The sequence below is a fragment of the Pan troglodytes genome, chromosome 13 (genome assembly GCF_028858775.2).
Source record: "Pan troglodytes isolate AG18354 chromosome 13, NHGRI_mPanTro3-v2.0_pri, whole genome shotgun sequence".
Classification (NCBI taxonomy): Eukaryota; Metazoa; Chordata; class Mammalia; order Primates; family Hominidae; genus Pan; species Pan troglodytes.
The window spans coordinates 112,352,943-112,380,074 of NC_072411.2; the positions used below are offsets into that span (position 1 = coordinate 112,352,943).

At 35.8% G+C, this 27,132-nt stretch overlaps 1 protein-coding gene across 8 annotated transcripts in view; it reads right to left on the minus strand.

The window, feature by feature from the left end:
- The window catches only part of KANSL1L (KAT8 regulatory NSL complex subunit 1 like), a 149,888-nt gene that overhangs the window by 90,051 nt on the left and 32,705 nt on the right, over positions 1-27,132 (minus strand). For all 8 annotated transcript variants that reach the window (XM_009444180.5, XM_516062.9, XM_016950419.4 and 5 more), the window contains exon 3: positions 17,578-17,719. In XM_009444180.5, coding sequence (XP_009442455.1) covers positions 17,578-17,719 — 142 coding nt within the window. The remainder of the gene's footprint in view (positions 1-17,577; positions 17,720-27,132) is intronic.

Genomic DNA, 27,132 nt, shown 5'->3' on the forward strand with positions numbered 1-27,132 from the left:
TTCTTTTTTTTAACTTTTTTAAAAAAATTTTATTATTATTATACTTTAAGTTTTAGGGTACATGTGCACAACGTGCAGGTTTGTTACATATGTATACATGTGCCATGTTGGTGTGCTGCACCCATTAACTCATCATTTAGCATTATGTATACCTCCTAAAGCTCTCGCTCCCCCCTTCCCCCCACCCCACAACAGTCCCTGGTGTGTGATGTTCCCCTTCCTGTGTTCATGTGTTCTCATTGTTCAATTCCCACCTATGAGTGAGAACATGCGGTGTTTGGTTTTTTGTCCTTGTGATAGTTTGCTGAGAATGATGGTTTCCAGCTTCATCCATGTCCCTACAAAGGACATGAACTCATCATTTTTTATGGCTGCATAGTATTCCATGGTGTATATGTGCCACATTTTCTTAATCCAGACTATCGTTGTTGGACATTTAGGTTGGTTCCAAGCCTTTGCTATTGTGAATAGTGCCGCTATAAACAGACATGTACATGTGTCTTCATAGCAGCAACCTAACAAAAACAGCAATGGGGAAAGGATTCCCTCTTTAATAAATGGTGCTGGGAAAACTGGCTAGCCATATGTAGAAAACTGAAACTGGATCCCTTCCTTACACCTTATACAACAAGAACATCTTAAAGGTACCAGATAGAAAAGACAGTACCCAGAAAAGAAAAATAATCACATTGACAGTAGACTTCTCCTCAGTATCAAACAAAACAATAAAACACATCTTTAAAGTGCTAAAGAAAAATAACTGTCAAACTAGAATTTAACACCAAAGTAAAATACCATTTAAGAGTGAGGGTAAAATGAAGATATTCTGAGATGTACAAAGACACAAAGTTTAAGTGTCCAGAGACCCAAATGTCAAAAACTCCTTTCAGTGCATGTCTCTTATTTCTTTCTACTTTATTTTTTAATTGACAAACAATAATTGTATATATTTATGGTATATATAATGATATTTCAATACGTATGATGTATAGTGATCAGATCAGGGTAATTAGCATATCCATCACCACAAATATTTATCGTTTCTATGTGTTGGAACAGGAACCACCAGGAATCTGTCACCCCACCTAGACACCACCTGCATTGGCAGAATCTGTCTAATGTCATTACTTCAAAAATCTGGAGTTTACTGAAGACTTGCAAGTTCAAAGGGCAGGCTTGGACAGTAAATGTGCAGTTAATTTTCATCAATTTTAGCTCTTAGCACAATAGCAGCTACCCATCCCCACACCTAGTCCCATGGCAGGCAGCCATTCATACATTTCTGAAGCAATCTATATACAGCCTGCATAAGTCAGGGTAGGGGAAAAGGACCCTGTTCTGCAAATATTAGGGATCTGTGTTCTGATCACTGATTGTAACCTTTGATCACAGAGGTACAGACAAAGAGGCAACCATTCTTGTAGTACCTCCCTCCTTTTATTGCAATTCCCTCCTCCTCTGGCAGAAGGCCTTCCTGGGGATTTAAAGGGCCAGCACCCTTTAAAAAAAAATCCTCTCTTCATTTTTCTCTTTTCCCCTTTTGGGAGCCAGACATTAAAAGCAGGACATTTTAAAACAACTGCATCAATGGGGAAAATTAGAAAGCAACTGGGCATTTCCAAGAAAACGTGCAGGCTCAGAAAAAATAAGATTTTAACTATACACTTCAGGCTTATTCTTGCCACACCGACAACCTACAACAATAGAGAAAAACAAAATAATAAACAAAAATGATTTTAAAAGTCCTGCAGAAAGGGAAAGAATCTGATTTCCATTATTAGAGTCAAATGTCCAGTTTCCAAAAACAACAAAAAAAACAAAAAGCATACAATGAAACAGGAAAAATGGAGCATTCAAAGGAAAAAAAAGAATAAGCAGAAACTGTCCCTGAAAACAGGATGGAAGATCTATTAGACAAAGACTTTAAAACAACTGTCTTAAAGATGCACAAAAGGCTAAAAAAATGATGTGAAAAAGTCAAGAAAAAGATGTTATGAACAAAATGCAAACATCAATATGGAGATAGAAAACCTGAAAAGAAACCAAACAGAAATTCTAGAGCTGAAAAGTATAATAACTGAAATGAAAAATTCACTAGAGGTATTCAAAGGCAAATGTGAACAGGCAGGAAAAACATCAATGAACTTGAAGCCAGGACAGTAAAAATAATCAAGTGCAAAGCATAAAAAGAAAACAGATTAAAGAAAAGTGAACAAAGTCTAAGGGACACGTGGAACACTATTAAGTGGCCCAACATATAAATGTGGGAGTTCCAGAAAAAGAAGAGAAAGACAGGCAGAGAGAATATTTGAAGAAATAATGGCTAAAAACTTCCCAAATATGATGAAAGACATGATTACAAATATCAAAAGCTGAATGAGCTCCAAATAAGATGAATCCAAAGAGTACTACAAAGAAACATATTATAATCAAACTACTGAATGACAAAAAGAAAGAATCTTGAAAGCGGCAAGAGAGAAGCACATGCAAGGGATCCTCCGTAATACTATCAGTAGCCTCTTATGATAAACTTTGGAGGTCCAAAGGCAGTTAGGTCAATATATTCAAAGCAAAAAACAAACAAAACAAAACAAGACAAAATAACAACAACAACAACAACAACAAACCCTGGCCAACCCAAAATCCTATTCTATTCGGGAAAATTGTCCTTCAAAGAGAAAAAAAATTAAGACACTCTCAAGTAAACAAAAGCTGAGAGAGTCATTTACCACTAGACCTACGCTGCAGAAAATACTTAAAGAAGTCATGCAAGGTGAAATGAAAGACCTAGATAGTAACTTAAAGCTGTATGATGAAAGAAAAATCTCAATGAAGTTAAATACATGCATAATTATAACAGCTAGTATTATTGTAACACTAGTTTGTAACTCCTTGCTTTCTACATGATTTAAATAACTAGTACATTAAAAAAATATAATAGATCCAAAGCTAGACTTGTGGTAACTTTGGTTTGTAGCTCCACATTTTGTTTTCTACATAATTTAAGAAACTAATATATTTAAAATAATTATTAATGTATGCTTTGGGACACATTAGTATAAGGATATAATTTTGTGACATCAACAACCAAAAGGGGTGGGAACAAAGCTGTAAAGGAAATGAGTTTTTATATGTTACTAAAGTTAAACTGGAATAAATTCAAATTATAATGTAATAACTTTATGAGGTTAAATGTAATCCCCATGGGCAACCACAAAGAAAATATCTACAGAATATATATAAAAGGAAATGAGAAAGAAATTTAAACATTTCAGTGTCAAAAAATAATCAACTAAACGTAACAGAAGACAGTAGTGCAGGAAATGAAAAACAAAAAAGGTATAAGATATATAGAAAATAGCAAAATGACAGAAGTAAGTCTATCCTTCTTAGTAATTACGTTAAGTGTAAATGGATTAAACTCCCCAAAACACAGAAATTAGAATGGATAAAAACACAGAATCCAACTCTATACTGTCTACAAGAGATTCAACTTAAGTCCAATGACACAAATAAGTTGAAAGTGGAAGGATTTTTAAAAATTATATACAATATCAGACAAAACAGATTTTAAATTAAAAAAGGTTACGAGAGATAAGGACATTATATATTAATAAGACTCTATAACAAGATATAACAATTATAAACATTTATGAAACCATGCCACAAAGAGTTAAGAAAACCAGTCTAAATTCCTATGTTTATAGGATAACAGATAAGAAAATAAACAACTTGTTGAGATACTGAAACTCAAACTATAACCCAAGGAGTAAGAAGTCAGTAACTAGCAAAAATTCTTGAGTTTGTAGGATAGCAGATAATTAAAGACATAACCCACTGAGATGCCAAAACTCTCTAACCTTGTGAGAACAAGAGTAAACTGGCAAAAATCAGTTAAAACCAAAATGGCTGACAGAAGTTTGCACAGATGACCTTACTGACATCACAGCCTAAATTTACACTGCATGTTTCATATTAACTCCCCCTGAATTTGCACATGCAATCCATGAGTTAGCATGAAGCAATAACTGCACATGCCCAAGAACTTTCCAAAACTTTCCTTTCCTTCTACCAATCACCTGTTAATCCCAATATCTACCCCCAAATCTATTCTAATAAAAATGTTACCATAAAAATAGCATGAGAGAGGGGAGGCAGAACAAGACGGCTGAATAGAAGCCTCCAGCAATTGTACCCCCACTACCTCCCAACATAGGAACACCAGATTGAACACTATCCACATAAAACAGCATCTTTATAAGAGCTAAAAGTCAGGTTGGTTACCAGCTTGGCCACAGTGGGGTAAAGCACCAAGCATTTCTGGACCTACCCTGGTCCAGAGGGGAGCCCACTGTCCTGAAGGGAGAGACTCAGGACGGGCAGCATTCACCAAAAGCTGACTGAAGAAGCCTTGGGCCTTTAGTAAACATTGGCCATAGACAGGCAGTACTTGCTGTGGCCCTGGGGCAGTGGTGGCCACGGGAAGGGACTGCTCTCCTTGAGGAAAGAGGAAGGAAGGGTAGGGAGGACTTTGTCTTGTGACTTGGTCAGCTGCAGTAGAACACAGCACCAGGTGGAGTCCCAAGATGGCATCTCTAGACCTACCCGGGGCTGGGGAGAAAACTTGCCACCCTTAAGGGAAGGACACAAGCCTGGGTGGATTTGCCACCTGCTGATGATAGAACTTTTGGGCCTTGAGGAGACACAGACGATAGCCAGTTAGTGGTCACTGCTGGCCTTAGGTGAGACCAGTGCTGTGCTGTCTTCGGATCTGACCCTGTGCAGTCCCAGTGGTCCTTGTGTCACACCTCTCCTAGCTCCAAGCAGCTCAGTACAGAGGGTGAGACTATGTTTCCCTGGGGGAAAGTAAGGGAAGAGAACAGGAGTCTCTGACTGGTAATCCAGAGAATGCTTTTGGATCTTACCCGAGACTACTGAGGTCATACCTCTATGAGTCCACAAAAGATGCAGTGTTACTAAAGTTGGGGATATGACTGCAGTGACCAATGACTTAGATCACAACACCCAAGGGTGTTTCAATATCTAGAAAGCATTCTCAAGAAGGACTGGTACAAATTAGTGCAGATGCAAAGACTAATAAATAACTAACTTTTCAATGTCCAGACACAGACGAACATCTATGAGTATAAAGAACACCCAGGAACACATGGCCTCACCAAATGGACTAAATAGGGCACCAAAGACCAATGCCAGAGAGACAGGGATGTGACCTTTCAGTCGCAGAACTGAAAATAGCTGTTTTGAGAAAGCTCAATGAAATCTAAGGTAACACAAGAAGGAATTCAGAATCCTATCAGATAAATTTAACAAAGAAATTGAAATAGTTAAAAAGAAACAAGCAGAAATTCTGGAGCTGAAAAATGCAACTGACATTATGAAGAATGCACTAGATAGAGTCTCTTAACAGCAGGATTAATCAAAAAGAAGAAAATTACTGAGCTTGAAGACAGGCTATGTGAAAATATACCTCAGAAGAGACAAAAGAAAAAAGAATAAAAAGTAATAAAGCACACCTACCAGATCAAAAAAATAGCCTCAAAAGGGCAAACCTAAGATACTGGCCTTTAAGGGGAGGAAGAGAAAGAGATCAGCGTAGAAAGTATATTCAAATGGATAATAACAGAGAACTTCCCAAATCTAGAGTAAGATGCCAATATTCAAGTACAAGAAGGTTATAGGGCACCAAGAAAATTTAATCCAAAGAAAACTACCTCAAGACATTTAATAATCAAACACCCAAAGGGAGGGAATAAAGAAAGGATTCAAAAAGCAGCAAGAGAAAAGAAACAACATACAAAGGAGCTCCGATATGTCTGGTAGCAGACTTCTCAAGGGAAACCTTACAGGTGAGGAGTGAGTGGCATGACATATTTAAAGTGCTGAAAGAAAAAAACTTTTATCCTAGAATAGTATATCCAGCAAATATATCCTTCAAGATGAACTTTTCACTAGACTAAGAAAAAAAACAGGGAAGATTCAAATAAAATTGCAAATAAAAAAGGAGACATTACAATGGATACAACAGAAATACAAAGGATTATAAGAGACTATTATGAAAAAGTATAAACCAACAAGTTGAACAATCTAAAATCAATAAACAAATCTCTTGATTCATACAGCCTAGCAAGACTGTATTATAAAAAAATAGAAAATTTTGGCCAGGCACGATGGCTCATGCCTGTAATCTCAGCACTTTGGGAGGCCGAGACAGGTGGATCACCTGAGGTTGGGAGTTTGACACTAGCCCGACCAACATGGAGAAACCCCGTCTCTACTAAAAATACAAAAAAATTAGCCGGGTGTGATGGCGCATGCCTGTAATCCCAGCTACTCAAGAGGCTGAGGCAGGAGAATCACTTGAACCCGGGAGGCGGAGGTTGCAGTGAGGTGAGATCACGCCATTGTACTCCAGCCTGGGCAACGAAAGCAAAACTCCATCTCAAAAAAAAAAAAGGAGGGAGGCGGGTGCGGTGGCTTATGCCTGTAATCCCAGCACTTTGGGAGGCCGAGGCGGGTGGATCACTTGAGGTCAGGAGTTCAAGACCAGCCTGACCAACATGGAGAAACCTTGTCTCTACTAAAAATATAAAATTAGCCAGGCATGGTGGTACATGCCAGTAATCCCAGCTACTCGGGAGGCTGAGGCAGGATAATTGCTTGAATCGGGAGGTGGAGGTCGCACTGTGAGCTCAGATCGCACCATTGCACTCCAGCCTGGGCAACAAGAAACTCCATACTCCATCTCAAAAAAAAAAAAAAAAAAAAAAAAAAAACCAGAAGAAAAAATAGAAAATTTTAACAAACCAAAAATGAGTAAGGAGATTAAATCACTAATAAGTCTTCCATTATACCAAGCATGGTGGCTCATACCTATAATCCCAGCACTTTGGAAGGCCAGGGCAGGCAGACTGCTTGAGCTCAGGAGTTTGAGTCCAGCTTGGGTACATGGCAAAACCCCCATCTCTACAGAAAATACAAAATTTAGCCACATGTGGTGGTGTGTGCCTGTGGTCCCAGTTACTAAGGCTGAGGTGGAAGGACTGCTTGAGCCCAGGAGGTTGAGGCTGCAGTGAGTCGAAATTGTGCCACTCCACTCCAGGTTGGGCAACAGAGTAAGACCCTGTCTCAAGAGAAAAAAAAAAAAAAGTCCTCTATTAAAGAAAAGCCCAGAGCCGGGTGTGGTGGCTCATGCCTGTAATCCCAACACTTAGGGAGGACGAGGCAGGCAGATCACGAGGTCAAGAGATTGAGACTATCCTGGCCAACATGGTGAAACCCTAACACGATGAAACTCTGTCTCTACTAAAAATACAAAAATTAGCTGGGCATGGTGGTGCGCACCTGTAGTTGCAGCTACTCAGGAGGCTGAGGCAGGAGAATCTCTTGAACCTGGGAGGCGGAGGTTGCAGTGAGCCTAGATCGCACCACTGCACTCCAGCCTGGTGACAGAGCAAGGCTCCGTCTCGAAAAAAAAGAAAAAAAAGAAAAAAAAAGAAAAGCCCAGGACCCAATGGCTTCACTGCTGAATTTTACCAAACACTTAAAGAAGAAGTAGTATCAATCCTACTCTAACTAGTCTGAAAAATACAGGGGAAGGAAATACTTTCAAAGTCATTCTACAAGGACAGTATTACTGTGATATTAAAACTAGCCAAAACCACATTTTTAAAAAAGAGAAAACTATAGGCAAATATCCCTGATTATATTGATGCAGAAGTCCTTAACAAAAAATTAGCAAACCAAATAACAACATATTAAAAATATCATTTGTCATAATCAAGTAGGATGCATTCCAGGGGCGCAAAGATGGTTCAACATACGCAAATTAATCAATCTGATAGATCATATCAACAGAAAGAAGGACAAAATCCATATGGTCATTTCAATTGATGCTGAAAAAGTGTTTAAGAAAATTCAACATCCTTCATGATAAAAACCTTCAATAAATTGGGTATAAAGGAACTTACCTCAACACAATAAAAGCCATATATGACAGACCCACAGCTAGTATCTTAATGAATGGGAGAGAAAACTGAAATCTAGAACGTAACAAGGATGCCCACTTTTACAACTGTCATTCAATATAATACTGGAAAGTTGTAGGTAGAGCAATTAGACAAGAGAAAGAAATAGAAGGCAACCCTGAATAACCAAGGCAATCCTAAGCAAAAAGAACAAAGCAGAAGGCATCAGGCTACCCAATTTCAAACTATACTACAGGGCTATTGTAACCAAAACAGCATGGTACTTGAACAAGAACAGACACATAGACCAACAGAACAGAAAAGAGAACCCAGAAATGAGACCACACACCTACAACTGTCTGATCTTCAACAAACCTGAAAGAAATAAGCAATGGGGAAAGAATTCCCTATTCAGTAAGTGGTGCTGGGCAGGCACGGTGGCTCACACCTGTAATCCTAGCACCATGGGAGGCTCAGGCAGGTGGACTGCCTCAGCTCAGGAGTTCGAGACCAGCCTGGGCAACACAGTGAAACCCCATCTCTACTAAAATACAAAAAAAATTAGCCAGGCATGGTGGCGTGTGCCTGTAGTCCCAGCTACTCAGGAGGCTGAGGCAGGAGAATTGCTAGAAGCCGGGAGGCGGAGGTTGCAGTGAGCGGAGATCACGCCACTGTACTCCAGCTTGGGTGACAGGGTGAGACTCCGTCCCCAAAGAAAAAAATAAAAATAAAAAAGTGGTGCTGGGATAACTGGCTAGCCATATGCAAAGATTGAAACTGGACCCCCTCCTTACACCACATACAAAAATTAATTCAAGATGGATTAAAGCCTTAAATGTAAAACCCAAAATTATAAAAATGCTGGAAGACAACCTAAGCAATACCATCCAGGACATAGGCACAGGCAAAGATTTCATGACAAAGATGCCAAAAGCAACTGCAACAAAAGCAAAAATTGACAAATGTAAACTAACTAAACTAGAGAGTTTCTGCACAGAGAAAGAAACTATCAACAGAGTAAACAGACAATCTAAAGAATGGGAGAAAATTTTTGCAAACTATGCATCTGACAAAGGTCTAATATTCAGCATCTAAAAGGAACTTAAACAAATTTACCAGAAATAAACAACCCCATAAAAAAGTGGGCAAAGGACATGAAAAGACACTTTTCAACAGAAGACATACATGCGGCCAAAAATCATATGAAAAAAAGCTCAACATCATTGATCATTAGAGAAATGCAAATCAAAACCACAATGAGATGCCATCTAACTCCAGTCAGATGGCTACTATTAAAAAGTCAAAAAATAACAGATGTTGGCAAGGTTGTGGAGAAAAAGGAATGCTTTTACACCACTGGTGAGAGTGAAATTAGTTCAGCCATTGTGGAAGACAGTGTGGCAATTCCTCAAAGACCTAAAGACAGATATACCATTTGACCCAGCAATCCCATTACTGAGTATACACCCAAAGGAATATATATCATTCTATTATAAAGATACACACATGTGTACGTTTATTGCAGCACTATGCACAATAGCAAAGGCATAGAATCAACCCGAATGCCCATCAATGGTAGACTGCATAAAGCAAATGTGGTACACATACACCATGGAATACTATGCAGCCATAAAAAACAATGAGATCATGTCCTTTACAGAGACACGAATGAAGCTGGAGGCCATTATCCTTAGCAAACTAACTCAGGAACAGAAAACCAAATATCGCATGTTCTCACTTATAAGTGGGAGCTAAATGATGAGAGAACATGAACACATAGAGGGGAATAACACACAGTGGGGCCTTTTGGAGAATGGAGGGTGCGAGGAGGGAGAGGATCAGGAAAAACAACTAATGGGTACTAGGCTTAATACCTGGCTGATGAAATAATCTGAACAACAAATCCCTAAGACACAAGTTTACCCATGTAACACACCCACACTTGTATCCCTGAACTTAAAATAAAAGTTTAAAAAGAAGAAGAAATAAAACTTTTTGGGGGGCAAATTTTTCAAAAAAGAAAAAGAAATAAAGGGCATCCACATCAGAAAGGAAGAAGTCAAATTATCCTTGTTTGCACGTGAGATGATCTTGTTTGGAAAAATCTACAGACTCCACTAAAAAACTATTAAAACTGATAAATAGATTCAGTAAGTTACAGGATACAAAATCAACATACAAAAATCAGTAGCATTTCTATATGCCAACAGCATACAATCTAGAGAAGAAATCAAGAAAGTCAACTCATTTACAGTAGATACAAATAAAACAGAATACCTAGGAATTAACCAAAGAACTGAAAGATCTCAACTATGAAACCTATAAAACATTGACGAAAGAAACTGAAGAGGATACACACAAAAAGGAGATATTCCATTTTCATGAATTAGAAGAATTAATATTGTTAAAATATCCATAGTACCCAATGAAATCTACAGATTCAATGCAATCTCTATCAAAGTACCACTGACATTCTTCATATAAATAGAAAAAACAACCCTAAAATTTATATGGAACCACAAAAGACCCAGAATAGCTAAAGCTGTCCTGAGCATAAAGAACAAAATTGGAAGAATCACATTAACTGACTTCAAATTATACTACAGAGCTATATTAATCAAAACGGCACAGTACTGGCATAAAAATAGACACACAGACCAATAAAACAGTACGGAGAACCCAGAAACAAATCCATACATATACAGTTAACTCATTTTCAACAAAGTTGCCAAGAACTTGAGGAAAAAACAGTCTCCAGTAAATGGTGCTGGAAAGACTGTCTATCCATATGCAGAAGAATAAAACTAGACCCCCATTTCTTGCCATATACAAAAATCAAATCAAAATATATTAAAGACTTAAATCTAAGACCTCAAACTATGAAACTACTAAAAGAAAACATTGGAAAAACTCTCCAGGACATTGGACTGGGCAAAGATTTCTTAAGTAATACCCCACAAGCACAGGCAACCAAAGAAAAAATGGACAAATCAAATTAACACATGTTAACACATCATGTTAAAAAGCCTCTGCATAGCAAAAGAAATAATCAACAAAGTGAAGACACAACCCACAGAATGGGCAAAAATATTTGCAAACTATCTGTCTGACAAGGGATTAATAACCAGAATACATAAGGAGCTCAAACAACTCAATAGAAAAAAAAAATCTAATAATCTGATTGAAAAATAGGGAAAACATATGAATAGACCTTTCTCAAAAGAAGACATACAAATGGAAAACAGGTATATGAAAAGGTGCTCAACATTGTTTATCATCAGAGAAATGCAAATCAAAACTACAATGAGCTATCATCTCACCCCAGTTAAAATAGCTTTTATCCAAAGGTCAGGGAATAAAACATGCTGGCAAAGTTGTAGAGAAAAAGGAACCACACTGGTGGTGGGAATGTATATTCCCAACCACTTGAGAGAAAAGCTTGGAGCTTCCTTGAAAAACTAAAACTAGAACTATCCTATGATCCAATCTTACTCCTAGGCATATACCCAAAGAAAGGATATCAGTATATTGAACAGGTATCTGCACCCCTATGTTTATGGCAGCACTATTCACAATAACCAAGATTTGAAAACCTAAGTGTCCATCAACAGACAAATGGATAAAGAAAATGTTGTACATATACACAATGGAGTACTATTCAGTGATAAAAAAGAATGAGATCCTGTCATTTGCAACAACGTGGATGGAACTGAAGGTCATTATGTTAAGTGAAATAAGCCAGGCACAGAAAGACAAATTGTGCATGTTCTCACTTGTTTGTAGGAGCTTAAAAAATTAAAACAATTGAACTCATGGAGATAGTAGAATGATGATTACTAGAGGTTGGGAAGGGTGGGGGAGAATGGGGATGGCTAATGGGTACAAAAATATAATTAGAGAGAATAAATAAGATCTAGTATTTGATAGCACAACAGGGTGACTACAGTCAACAATAACTTATTGTACATTTAAAAATAATTAAGAGTATAATTGGACAGTTTATAACACAAAGAAAGAATAAGTGTTTGAGGTGATGGATATCCCATTTACCCTGATCTGATTATTATGCATTGTATTCCTGTGTCAAAATATCTCATGTACCCCATAAATATATACATCCACTATGTACCCACAAAAATATTTTTTAAGTTAAAAAAAAAAAGCACAAGGAGACAGTATTAGAGCTTGACCCTCCAGTCTCCTTGTCAGTCAACTTGCAATATAAAGCTTTTCTTCTTTCAAAAAACTCAGTGTCATAGTATTGGTTTCTAATGCATCAGGCAACATTTACACATCTAATAAGAGACAATTAAAACATATGAAGCAAAATCTGATAGAATTGCAAAGAAAAATCAATAATTCTAAAATAATAGTTGGATACTTCTATAACTCACTCTTGTTAAGGGACACAACAACTAGATGGAAGATAAGTAAGGAAACAGACAACTAAACTACACAATAAACCAACTAGATTTAACAGATATCTAAAGAACACTCTACCCAACAACAACCACATACAAATTTTTCTCAAGTGTACATGGAGCATTTTCCCAGATGGACCATATGTTAGGCCAAATATTATATCTCAACAGATATAAAAAGAAAGATATAAAAATTATCTTTTCCAACCACAATGAAATGAAGTGAGAAATCATTAACAGAAAACTGGAAAATGCACAAATTTGTGTAAATTAACACATTTTAAAACAACTAATAGATCAAAGTAGAAATTACAAGAAAAATTAGAAAACAGTTAGAAATAAACAAAAATGAAAACAAAACATACCAAAATTTATGAGATGCAGTGAAGGCAGTGCTAAGGGGGGAATTTATAGTTATAAATGCTTGACATTTAAAAAAAACAAAAAAGATCTCGAATTAACAACCTAATTTTACAAATTAAGAAACTAGAAAAAGAAGAACAATTTAAACCAAAAGCTAGCAGAAGAAAGGAAATAATAAAGATTAGAGTAGAGCTAAAACGAATATGAGGATAGAAAAACTAGAAAAATTATCAAAACTAAAAGTGGATTCTTTGAAAGCATCAACAAAATCGACAAACCTTTAGCTAGATGAACTAAGAAAACAAAGAAAAAAGACTCAAAATACTAAAATCAGAAATAAAGCTGGGGATGTTATTGCTGAATCTAAAGAAATAAAACGGATGACAAGAGAGTATTATTAATAATACTATACCAACAAATTAAATAACCTAGATTACATGAAAAAATTCCTAGAAACACAACACAACTTAAGAAGACTAAATCTCAAAGAAATAGAAAATTTGGGCTGGGTGTGGTGGCTCACATCTGTAATCCCAGCACTTAGGGAGGCCAAGGCAAGTGGAACACCTGAGGTCAGGAGTTTGAGACCAGCCTGGACAACATGGTGAAATCCCGTCTCTACTAAAAATACAAAAATTAGCTGGATGTGGTGGCGGGTGCCAGTAATCCCAGCTACTCAGGGGGCTGAGGCAGGAGAATTGCTTGAACCCAGGAGGCAGAGGTTGCAGTGAGCCGAGATTGCGCCATGGCACTCCAGTCTGGGCAACAAGAGCAAAACTCCAACTCAAAAGAAAAGAAAAGAAAAGAAAATTTGAATAGGCCTATATAACTAGTAAGGAAATTAAATTAGTAATCAAAAATCTCTTGATAAAGTAAAGCCCTGAATCTGATGACTTCAATGCTGAATTCTACTAAATTTTTAAAGAAGACCAAATAGCAATCCTTCTCAAACTTTTCCAAAAAATCAAAGAGGAAGGAACACTTCTTAATTCATTCTGTGAGGCCAGCATTATCCTGATGCCAAAGCCAGGCAAAGACACTATAAGAAAATAAACTACAGATCAATATCCCTTGTAAATACTGATACAGAAGTGATCAACCAAAAATTAGCAAGCCAAATTCATCACCATATTAACAGGTTTACAATCCATGACTGAGTGAGATTTATTCCAAGTGAGATTTATTCTTAGAATGAAAGGATGGTTCAGTATTAAAACCGATTAATGTAATACACAACATTAACAGAATGAAGGAGAAAGAAAACCCTATCATCATTTTAATTGAAGAAAAGGCATTTGAAAAAATTGTACATCTTTTCATGATAAAAACAGTCAGCAAGGTAGGAATCAAAGAAAACTACCTAAACATAATAAAAGCCACATATGAAAACCCCCTGAAAATCACACTCAAGGGTTAAAGACTGAACCATTTCTCCTCTTAAGATCAGGAACAAGGCAAAAATGCTCACTTTCACCACTTCTATTCAACACAGTATTGGAAGTTCTAGACAAAGCAATTAAGCAAGAAAAAGAAATAAATGGCATCCAAACTGTAAAAGAAGTTAAATGATTTGTTTTAAGATGATATAATCTTATATGTAGAAAACACTAAAAATTCCTTCAAAAATATGTTCAAATTAATAAATTCAGCAGAGTAGCAAGATCACACAGAAGTCAGGTGCGTTTTTTATACACCAACAATGAACAATCTGCAAAGAAAGTCACAAAAACAATTCCACTTACAACAGCATCAAAAAGAATAAAACACTTCAGAATATAATACATAGATAACCAAGGAGTTGATAGACTTGTATAAACTACAAAACATTGCTGAAAGAAATTAAAGAAGATATAAATAAATGGAAACAAATCCCATATTCATGGATTGGAAGACTTAATGTTGTTAAGCTATCAAAACTACTCAAAGAAATCTAGAGTTTCAGTGCATCCCTATCTAAATCTCCACAACTCTTTTTATAGACAGAAAAAAAACTTTTCCTAAAGGTCATACAAAATCTCATGAGACCTCAAAGCCAACACAATCTCTAAAAAAAACACAAATCTAGAGTTGGGCTCGGTGGCCCACACCTGTAATCCCAGCATTTTGGGAAGCCAAGGCAGGCAGATCACTTTGAGGCCAGGAGTTCAAGACTAACCTGGCCAACATGACGAAATCCCGTCTCTACTAAAAATACAAAAATATTAGCTGGGCTTGGTGGCACATGCCTGTAATCCCAGCTACTCAGGAGGCTGAGCCATGAGAATCACTTGAGCCTGGAAGGTGGAGGTTGCAGCGAGCTGATATCGTGCCATTGCACTCCAGCCTTGGCAACATACTGAGACTCTGTCTCAAAAATATATATAAATAAATAACAAATCTGGAAGACTCACGTCCTGATTTCAAAAATTATTACAAAACTACAGAAATCAAAATAATGTGATACTGGCCAGGCATAGTGGCTCATGCCTATAATCCTAGCAACTCAGGAGGCTGAGGCATGAGAATCACTTGAGCCTGGAAGGTGGAGGTTGCAGTGAGCTGATATCGTGCCATTGCACTCCAGCCTTGGCAACATACTGAGACTCTGTCTCAAAAATATATATAAATAAATAACAAATCTGGAAGACTCCCGTCCTGATTTCAAAAATTATTACAAAACTACAGAAATCAAAACAATGTGATACTGGCCAGGCATAGTGGCTCATGCCTATAATCCTAGCACTTTGGGAGGCTGAGGTGAGAGGATGGCTTGAGCCCAGGAGTTCAAGACCAGCCTGGTCTTGAATATAGTGAAACTCTGTCTCTTTTTAAAAAAAAAGAAGAAAAGAAATTGAAAAACAAAAACAAAAAAACCCAATGTGGTACTGGCATAAAGACAGACCTATATTCCAATGGGATAGAATAGAGAACCCAGAAATAAACCCTAACATATATGGTCAAATGTTTTTTGACAAACTTTTCAAGGCCATTCAATGGAAAAACAGTCTTTTCAACCAGGTAAAACTGAATATCTGAATGAAAACAAATGAAACTGGACCCTTACCTAACACCACACACAAAAATTAACACAAAACGGATCAAAGCTCTCAATGTAAAACCTAAAACTATAAAACTCTAAGAAGAAATATAGGGTAAGTGCTTCATGACATTAGATTTAGCAATGATTTCTTAGCTACGACACCAAAGGCACAGGTAATAAAAGAAAAAGTAGACAAATGGGACTTCAGGAAAATTTTGAAAATTTGGGCAGGAAAAGATATTATCAACAGAGTAAAAATGCAATGAACAAGGCTGAGCACAGGGGCTCACATTTGTCATACCAGCACTTTTTGAGAGGCCGAGGTCAGGGGATCATTTTAAGTCTAGGAGTTCAAGAACAGCCTGGGCAACAGAAGGAGATCCCATCTCTACAAAAAATCAAAAACTTAGCCAGGCATGGTGGCACCAGCCTCTAGTCTCAGCTACTTGGGAGTCTGAGGTGGAAGGATTGCTTGAGCCCGGGAGGTCAAGGCTGCAGTGAGCAGTGATCACACTACTGCACTCCAGCCTGGGTGACAGAACAAGACTCTGCCTCAAAAAAAAAAAAAAAAAAAAAAAAAGCAACACATAGAATAGGAAAAAATATTTATAAATCATATATCTGATAAGAAATTAATATCTACTATATATTGAATTAAAACGCAACAAGAAAAAAACAAGCAAGCAACCCAATTCAAAAATGGGCAAAGGACTTGAATAAGTACTTCTCCAAAGAAGATACCCAAAAGCCAAGCCAGTAGCACATGAAATGATGTTCAACATCATTAATCATTAGGCAAATGCAAATCAAAACTAAAATAAGATACCATCTCACACTCATTAGGGAGGTTACTATAAAATAAACAGAAAATAAATGTTAGCGAGAATCTGGAGAAATCTGAACCTTGTGTACTGCTGGTGGGAATGTTAACTGGTATAGCCACTGTGTAAAACAGTATGGTAGATCCACAAAAAAATTAAAAATAAAGTTCCCATATGATCCAGCAATTCAACTTGTGGGTGTTTACCCCAAAGAATTGAAAACAGGGTCTCAAAGAGATATTTTTATATCCATGTTCATAGCATACTCACAATAGCTAAAAACTGGAAGCAACCCAAGTGTCCATCAATGGATGAATGAATAAACAAAATGTGGTATATACATACAATAAATTATTAGTCTTAAAAAGGAAAGAAATTCTAATATGCTACAATATTTATGAAACTTGAGAACATTATGCTAGTGAAATAAGCTAGCCACAAAAAGACAAAAACTTATGATTCTGCTCATATGAGGTACTTAAAATAGTCAAAATCATAAGAGACAGACATAGTTGCCAGGGGTTGAGGAGAGAGGAAAGTGGACAGTTATTATTTAATGGGTTTAGAGCTTCAGTTATAAAAGGTAAAAAGAGTTATAGAGATGGATAGCGACAGATGCACAACATTACAAATGTATTTAATAACACAACTATACACTCAAAAATGGTTAAGATGTTAAGGTTTTTATGTATTTTATGATTTAGAAATTTGAAAACACGTTTATCACTTATATTAACTGGAATCCAATAAGGAAGTTCTGAATTGCTCAAAAAGTATGATAAAATGATCTTAAAATACAAAAAGGCATTACAAAAATAGCTTCAATTTATAATAATATATCAAAAATTTTAACATAAACTGGCTACATTTTTATAAAACCTTGTAACAATTATTTTTGTGATCAAATGAGAAGGAATGAAAACATTAACAATTTTTAACAAAAGTAGAAGAACACAGACAGACAATACCTTGGAGGCACGAATTTGCCTGTGAATGTCTGTTAGTTGTTGGATTTTGCATTCTAGGTCTGAAATCTGGGCTTGAAGCCAAGTCCATCGGCTGCCAACTCGTGCTCTGTCTACAAGCCACTTCCATTCAGTACTACAGTTACTGTGAACAAAACAAACACTGTTACTCAAAGCACAAAGGCAATCAAGTTTCACAAACACTGCTTAATAACTTCCTTAACTCCCATCATAAAAGCAAATTTCCTTTCTACAACATGTAATTACAGGAAGAGAGAATGGCAGATTGACTTCTTATCAAAGAAAAAGATATAATTTTCCTACCTTTCCACCCCACAAATACCTGTTTTCATTAAATATTACATACCCTGTAGTAGGATAATTCCTCTGCTATTCAATTCTTTATCAGTGCAGAAGGTCTTAAACAGAGATAAACCAGCAAAGAAAAGGAAACATGAATGACAATGCAAACACCATGTAAAAACTGCTACATAAAACTTTTATACGTAAGTAGATGTCAAGTACCAGACAATCCATTTGAATGGTGCCAAATCTAAATCCATGTAATAAACTGTAGCATATTCGATTTTACTATAAGTAATTTTTATTTGTTAAAATAGGCATCGTTATTAGCTAATTACTTAAATCATTTTTTAAAAGCTATCAAAAATTATAAAAAATATAAATGCTCTGCTACATTTCAAATAAGCATACCAAATATATAGACCTTAAAATATTTAAGATAAACAGTTCCTTAAAAACCTGATTCCTAGGATTCACAACCTACAGATCACAAAGAATTTATATAAAGCCTTTCTTTCATGCATATTTAAAAATAAGGGTTGATTCCTAGCTCCTCCTAGTACCTCTTGTCATTTGGCAAGAGCACTACAGCTAGAGAAAAATTATTGGGGATTACGGGTGGTATATGTGTGTGATATTTAATTAGGAGATGCAGATTGCAAAAAAAAAAGTACTGACAGAAACTGAAGATATAACTGTAGGACAACAATGACTTAATGACAACATGTAAACTTTATAAAAAACTTATCTAAAAATTCATTTATTGTCAAAACCCGCTGACTGTAGAACGCCAAGAGTGAACCCTAATGTAAATGATGATCTCTGGGTGACAATGACGTGTTAATGTAGGTTCATCAATTGTAACAAATACACCACTCTGTTGTGGGATATTAACACTGGGAAAGGTTATGCATTTGTAGCATGTAGGAACAGGGGATATGTGGGAACTCTTTGTACTTTCCATTCAGTTTTGCTGTGAACCTAAAACTGCTCTAAAAAATAGTTTATTAATTTTTTAAAATGCACTGGACCATAATGGAATATCTTTCAAATAATCTTTAAACAGAGAAAATATTTATTCTAAGAGATCATTTGCTGTCAGATAAACAGAACACAATTATTATGGCTTTGCTATATAGAATTTATTCATTATAACAGGATTTTACATTATATCAATGTTTCTGAAAGGCCACTGTTTTTAAGGATTCTAACTGCATACAATGTGATTAAAGACACCATATGATTTAGGATTTCTCTTGGTATTATTATTTATTGTTTATAGTCATTACTGTGGTTTCATAAATTTGACACTTAAAAATCACATTTTCCTAACTGTGGACAAAATAAAATACCTATTCAAAATATACTATTTATAGTTAACAGTTAGCAACACTAAATGCCAATCACAAAATCAGAGAAGGCAAGCATGCTAGCACGTAGCATTTTACACAGGTGAGGATAAAATGTTTGGATTTTAAAACAAAGTGGAAACTACTGGCAAGGTGGTAACAATTTTTTTTTTTTTTCAAGAACTTTGGCTACTAGGTGGAGAAAGCACTGCAGTAGGAAATGAAAAAAAAGTCAGGAAAACAACTAAGATGTTATCTGTAATAATCTGGGTGTGGTACAGATCATTGTGATCTCTAAATATTTCACGTACTGCCCTACACTTCCCAGGCTTATGCATTTATGTTGGAGCCATTTGACTAGTTCTGAGCAAATGGGCTGTAAGCAAAAGTGACATTGTCATTTCCAGTTCACCTGAGGATCTTCAAAACCAGTAGTGCAGAGAGTATAGCTACAAGATGAAGGAGGAGAATAGCCCAGATCACACTGGACTTTATGTAAGCCGCAGTACACCTCTGCTGTGTGAAACCATTGAGATTAGGATGCTAATTTGTAACTCTAAATATAGCCTATTCTGACTAAAACACTGAATATAAAAATGGCTTTGACTGGGAAGGAGAGGGGAGACAAAGATATGTAGATAAAAGAATGGATTCAAGGTTCATTTTAAAGTTGATAGGACTTGCAGAAGTATGGCATAGAAGTGAGCTTAGGGCAATCAAAGATGATCTTAAACATTCTTTAAGTTTTGCTCCAGTTGGAAAATTCCCCTATAATATGCAATTTGGTTTGGCTATAATATTGATGATTAGTGAATAATGAAATATAACAGAAAAAAATGCCATAGAACTCATATTATTGTACTTCTGGTAAAGATATTCTGATACTCAAGTTAGGATTACAAAAATCATTGTTATGATGTTCATATACTAGACTAAATTATACTAATATAGAAAAATAGCAATACCAGATTAAATTTAAGTAAGCCAAATCGCATCGGACACTTTGTGATATATGAAATAAATTTTCTTTTTTTTTTTTTCAGTTTTGCTGTGTCGTCCAGGCTGGAGTGCAGCGGTGCGATCTCTCCTCATTGCAACCTCCACCTCCCAGGTTCAACGGATTCTTGTCCCTCAGCCTCCTGAGTAGCTGGGATTACAGGCATGTACCACCACACCCAGCTAATCGTATTTTTAGTAGACACGGGGTTTCACTACGTTGGCTAAGCTGGGCTTCAACTCCTTTCCTCAAGTGATCTACCCGCCTCAGCCTCCCAAAGTGCTGGGATTACAGGCATAAGCCAGAAAGCCCGGCCTGAAATAAATTTTCTGTAGAGGGTAACTTATCCTACATTTTAACAGGAGTGAATAAAACATGTTTGCTATGCTTATAAGTGGTAAACAAAAATGTTTGCTTCCTAGAAAACATGTTTTTCTAAAAAAAATAAGATTGTTAATAATTAAGATGTTACAGATAAATATATGGCTAACTTGCTCAAACAAGATCAACATGTTATACCCCAAAGTCAAACATTTTATGTAAACAACTTATATAATCAATGTTAATGGTTTACATAACTTACAGTGTAACCAAATAGCATATAACTAATGCACCAGCATACTCAGAGTGTCCCAACTCCCCAGTTAGCATATAAGCCTGGTCTGCCATTGACTCCCTGAATCTTTCTAGAGTGTGCAAAACTGATCACAGACCACCACATGCTGACCATAATGTGGGCTCCCTATCTCTAGTAAAGATCAAAGACATTGGTGAGTGGAGACCACCTGGACAGTGACAGAGATCACTCATTCCCCAGAAAGGTAGCATTATGACTTCAATTCCCATCCTTGCTTGCTTGCAGCCACCACTTAACCTTGCTAAAAGAAATGAGTACAAGCTGTTTAAACTTAAGTGGTTTTGAATGCAATTTCTCTTGGTACTAATTGTCAACATCACAAACTTACATCTTTGTTTTGACCTCCTGGTATGAACTCATTTGGTCATGATGAATTTTTACTGTTTGCTAGACCCTATTTGTTATTTCATTTAGAATTTTTCTTTGCATCTATAGTCAAAGAAGATATGGATCTGCTGTTCTCTTGTCATATTTGGTTTTGGAATCAAGCTAATGCTACCCTCATAAAACGAGAAGTCTTCTCTCCTCCTTGATTTTCTGAAGGAATTTATGTAGGACTGGAATGGTTTATTCCTTGAGTTTCAATGAAATTAATCAGTGAAGCCATCTGAGCCACAAGTTTTCTACGTGGGAAAGTTTATAATTATTAATTTTTCTTTTTAACGTAAGGTTTTTCAGGTTTTCTATTTCTCATTGTGTCAGTTTGGTCATTTGTGTCTTTTAAGCGATTAGCCTATTTAGCTTAAATTGTTGAATTTATTGACACGTACTTGTTCATAATACAGTCATCCCTTAGTATAAGGATTGGTTCCAGGACCCCCTGAGGATACCAAAATCTGCGGAAATGGTCAAGTCCCTTATATAAAATGATGTACATGTGCATATAAGCTACATACACTCCATTGTATACTTTAATTTCTAGATTGCTTATAATATCTAATACAATGTAAATATTGCTTATAATACATAATACAAATAGTTATACTTTTTAATTCATATTTTTTATTATTGCATTATTTTATATTTTTCTTGACTATTTCCATTTATAGTTAGTTGATACACAGATACAGAACCTGGGAATACAGAGAATGGTTTGTATCCCCCAATTATTCCACAATGCCGGAACATCTATAGTGATATTTTTCCTTCTTCCTGCTATTAGTATTCTTCTAAATAATCTTGCTAGAAGTTTATAATTCTCTCCATTGTTTTCATGTTTTATATTCTGTGAATATCCACTCTTTATCATCACCTTTTCCTTCTATTTGCTTTGGGTTTAATTTAGTATTATTTTTATTGCTTTTTAAGTAGGAGACTTAGACCACAGACTACACTATTCTCCTTTCCTAATATAAACATGTATAGCCATACAGCATTGCTTCAGTAATTTAGTAGCTGCATCCCTCAAATTCTGATATGTCATGTTTCTAATATTATTCAGTTCAAAACATTTTATAGTTTCTCTTGTGACTTCTTCATCCACGAGTTATTTGGAAATGTGTGATTTAATTTCTACATATTTCAGACCCACATATTTACCGTTTCTTAACATTTCTTTTTTCCTTTATGTAAATCTGTTTTTACCCAGTATGATTTTCCTTCAGCCTGAAGATCATCTTTTAAAATTTCTTTAGTGCATGTATACTGACAACTTCTCTCTATTTTTGCTTATCTGGAAATGTCATTTTGTCTCTGTTTTTTAAAATGTTTCACTGGGCAGAGAATTTTAGACTGACTTTTTTTCCCCACCTTTCAGCACTTTAAATATATCATTCCATTTTTCTGGCTTACATACCTTCTAGTGAGAAGTTAGCAGTGATTTTTATTTATTAACCACTTCTTCTGAATGTCTATTCCCTTGTTAGCTGAAGTCGTTTACATTTCAGATATTTTTAGCTTCTGAACGTTCAATGGTTCTTTATATGTTCAATTTCTTTCATTATGTTCACATTTTCCTTTTAAGTCCTTGAGCATATTTACAATAGATATTTTAAGCTCTTTGCCAACTACTTTCATGATCATTATCATTTCCACATCAGTTTCCATTAATAATTTTTCTCCGCTTCTTTGCATGCCTAATAGTTGAATACACACATGTGCACATACATACACACACGTCTAGTAGGTTTTATATAAATACATATATTAAGGGTACTATGAATATTATGTTGTTAATGTGTGGATTTTGTGGTCTTCCTTAAAGAGTGATGAATTCTGTTCTGACAGGTTATTATATTACTTGCTGTTCAACTTCATAAATTTCAGCTTACTTTAATGCTTTGTTAGAGCATGTGTAGAGTAGCCATTACACTAAGGCAGTTATCAAATTGAGGGAGAGGTGGATAGTCTGAGGAAAATAACTAGTAAATTAATAAGTGCATAGGCTTAACAACTATGACAAAATGAGATCTTTGGCTGTGGTATTTTCACATGTAACTGACAGGAAGAAAAAGAGAATGGAAACCTACATTTCGGAGGGAACTCGACTAGGAAATACTACCACAAGCCTAACAAAGACTATCCCTGGGAGCCAAATCTGCACCAATAGAAAGCAGGGTGAGAATGCAGTGGTGTCTCCAATAAGAGTACACTAACACCCATGTTAGATACAGTCACAAAGAATCATAGACAAAGAGTAATTCCCAAAGAGCAAGGTCAGGGACTACGAAGGACAAATGACAAGGGAGCTTATCTCAGAAAGCAAAATTAAGGTCCTAGCAAGACCTTACTCCACTGCCAGAGCAAGAAGTCTATTATTGTAAGGAACAGGAACTATCATATATGGCCCATTCTTTTTTTTCCCATTGGGAATTTTCCTTGTCCTTTATACCATCATACAAGAAGCAAGAGGTCAAGAAAATTAGGAAACTTGTCTCTTAGTTTATTGGTCACCACATCATGATGAACCACACACAAACCCGATATAGAGGACTTTACCCAATGAATGTGGCTTTGGGTTATCATCCTTGAGAAGATGGTATGTTTTATGAATGAGAAAGAGGTACATGGACATTTGGGTAGCCAAAGAGGCAAACTGAATAGACTTCTTGTTTTCCCCTAATATCCATCCTCCTATACTTTTTGGATAATAGAGCTCCTTGGGTTTCAGCTGAGCCCTCAGCAGCTCAGCTTAGAGACCTTATTTCCCAGCCTTACTTGCAGTTAGGTCTGACTATACAACAAAGTCCTTGAAAATAAAACGTGAGCCAAAATTATGTGCACAACTTCTAGGTCTGGCCATTATAAATGATTGGGTTTATCATTAAAAATGACTGAATATGGAAATGAAATGAAGTACCAGTGATTCTCAACAATGCAGGCAAGGGCAGCATCCTAAGGAACAGCAAAGCTAAAAGGTCTCTGCTAAACCCTGTAAAGCATATCTAATTCTTGACCGTTAAATGAGAGAAAAATAAATTCTATATATTTATGTTGACTTCTCCTTGTTATAAAAGCTTAACATATACCTTAAATAACATATTCCTCCCTCGAAAATATTTCATGCTATTAGGATCATTTGGGCTAACAAGTTCTCATTTAAAATGTTCATTGTCTTTAAGATGAGCCTTACTGACATACAAGTTAATAACTTACATACTCTATCATCAAGTTGTACACACACAATATAGACACATATATGCACACATTCATGAAGTAAACAACAAACAAAAACAAAAAAATAAATATACAGTTCTGACCTCTAGGAATTCTGGCATGAAGATAAACCACATTAAAAAGTGCAGTTTAGGATGTCCAAGGACTATCTGAGGTTGGAACTTAAAAAGGGTTCCAAAAAGGAAGAATAAATGGAGTAAACACATCTTGAGATCTTATGCAATTCTGCCTAGAACTCTGGCAGAACCTAGTGTCAACTGCCTAAACTGAAAATTTCAGTATTAATTAAAAATAATTCATATATGGGATGGGCAAATTTAGTCTTCTTCTCTTATTATCTATCCTCCCACCCCTCAAAGAAAAAAAAGAAAAAAAAGGAGAGATTGGGAAATATTTATGCATTCTATCGCTACCACGCCTCTTCTCTTGTATGGAAAAAATTTTCAAAGTTATAGCCTGTAAAATAGTCTTAAATATGTTTGTAAAATCTTTGTGTAACATCAAACATTGACAAATAAGGATATATTTTTAAAACGGAAATACTGTAAATAAATGTTAAACTAATCAAAACATTTATTTGCTAAAGAAACAATTTCACTGTTCAATGAGCACTGTGTGTATGTGTGTGCATGTCTCACTTTTGTTCAGGAAGCCAGGCAACCATGTAATGTTTTCAAACTGAACTGTACACGGGCCTGGATGAAGATGCAAGTAAAATCCAGCAAGAATTCTGTACTCCAAACCCTGCAATTACAAACCTACATCTGCTCAGTGGAAGGAAAATCTTTTCCTAATGCACACAAATGAGTTAGTAATGGGCCTGCGAAACACTATAATGGGCCCTGAAAAGAAATAGGATAAAAATTAAAACTACCTTTATTAATAAAAAAAATGACTACCACTAAGCCAGAATCAAGTACAGGCATTCCTGCTCTAACACAATATATGCACTTCTGTATAACCTCATGTTCTGCAAAATAAAAATAGTTAGACTTATTGTGAAGATAGTGCCAGACCACACAATACCTAAGGAACTTTTAAATCTGAGCCCTAACAGAACAATAATGATTATTATAAAAATGGAAAGTTTCCACTGGCATTTGTACCTAAAATAAAGCAGTCCACATTTAAAGCTTCATATCCTGGGTCTCTTCTTTTTTTGATGTGCATCCTTGAAGACATTAGTTCTAATAGAAACCAGTTTAATAAAAATTAAAAATATCTTCTAAAGACAGCATTTTTCATTAGTCAATTTCTTTTTAACACAAGAAAAATATCTTTAAAGCTTAGTCAACACAGAAAAATGTATAGCCAATAAACCAGCAACTTACTGAGCTACAGGAGGATATTTCTATAGGATTTTTAGCATTTTGTTTAGATCTTCAGCTACTGCTAAGAATTCCTCTTTAGTTGAGAAAAGCTTGACCTTGATCATTTCAAAACGCTAACATGTTTGAAGTAATCTGGAAACAACCCACATTGTGGATACACACACAAAGTGTGTAAAAATCTACATTATATTGACATCCTTCCCCTAAATGCCAAATACGTCACAAATTTACATTTTAAAATGCTGTAACAGAATGAATTACATACATTTTTAAAATATCACTAGACATTAAATGAAAAATATTTCTGACAATCTTAAATATATTATGCAACATGTTATTTTAAATGATCCTGATGCTTACATGCATAAATTTGAAATATTGCATTTCCTCAGTGCTAAAGATGCCATAAAATTTAAATACAATCAATTTCATAACATAATTCCCTGGGGTGGGAAAATAATATAATATTAATTGTATACATCTGGCCAGGCACAGTGGCTCATGCCTGTAATACCAGCACTTTGGTAGGCCGAGGCAGGCAGATCATTTGAGCTGAGGAGTTTGAGACCAGACTAAGCAGCACAGCAAAAACCTGTCTCTACAAAAAACAGAAAAATTAGCCAGGCATGGTGGTGCATACCTGTAGTCCCAGATACTTGGGAGGCTGAGTTAAGAAAATCACTTGAGCCCAGGAGGTTGAGGCTGCAATGAGCCATGATTGTGCCACTGCACTCCACCCTGGGCAACAGAGCAAGACTCCGACTCAAAAAAAAAATTGTACATATCTATATAAGGTACATCTATTAGAAACATTAAAATGTGATAAAAATGTGCATTTTGGAATCCAAGAAGCATGTTACATCGAAAGTACAAATTTTCATGAGCTGTGATTTTTTTTTTTACAACTATGAAAATTTATTTTATTTTTAAAAACAGTGCTAATCACAGAAACAGAAAACCAAATACTGCATGTTCTCACTTATAAGTGGGGGCTAAATATTGGGTAAACATAGACATAAAGATGGCAACGATAGACACTGGGGACTAATGGAAGGGAGAGGAAGGGGGTGGGTAAGGGTTGAAAAGCTAACTATTGTATATTATGCTCACTACCTGGACAATGGGATCAATCAGACCCCAAACTTCAGTATCATGGAATATACACATGTAACAAGCCTGCATACATACCCCGTAAATCTAAAATAAAAGATGGCAGTATTAAAAAAAGTTAATGATATCAATTCTATAAAAAAACACTTTTAGAAATAATATTTGCAGTGTTTAGATTTGTCTAAGGAAGCTTAACATTGGGACTTACGCTTTTTA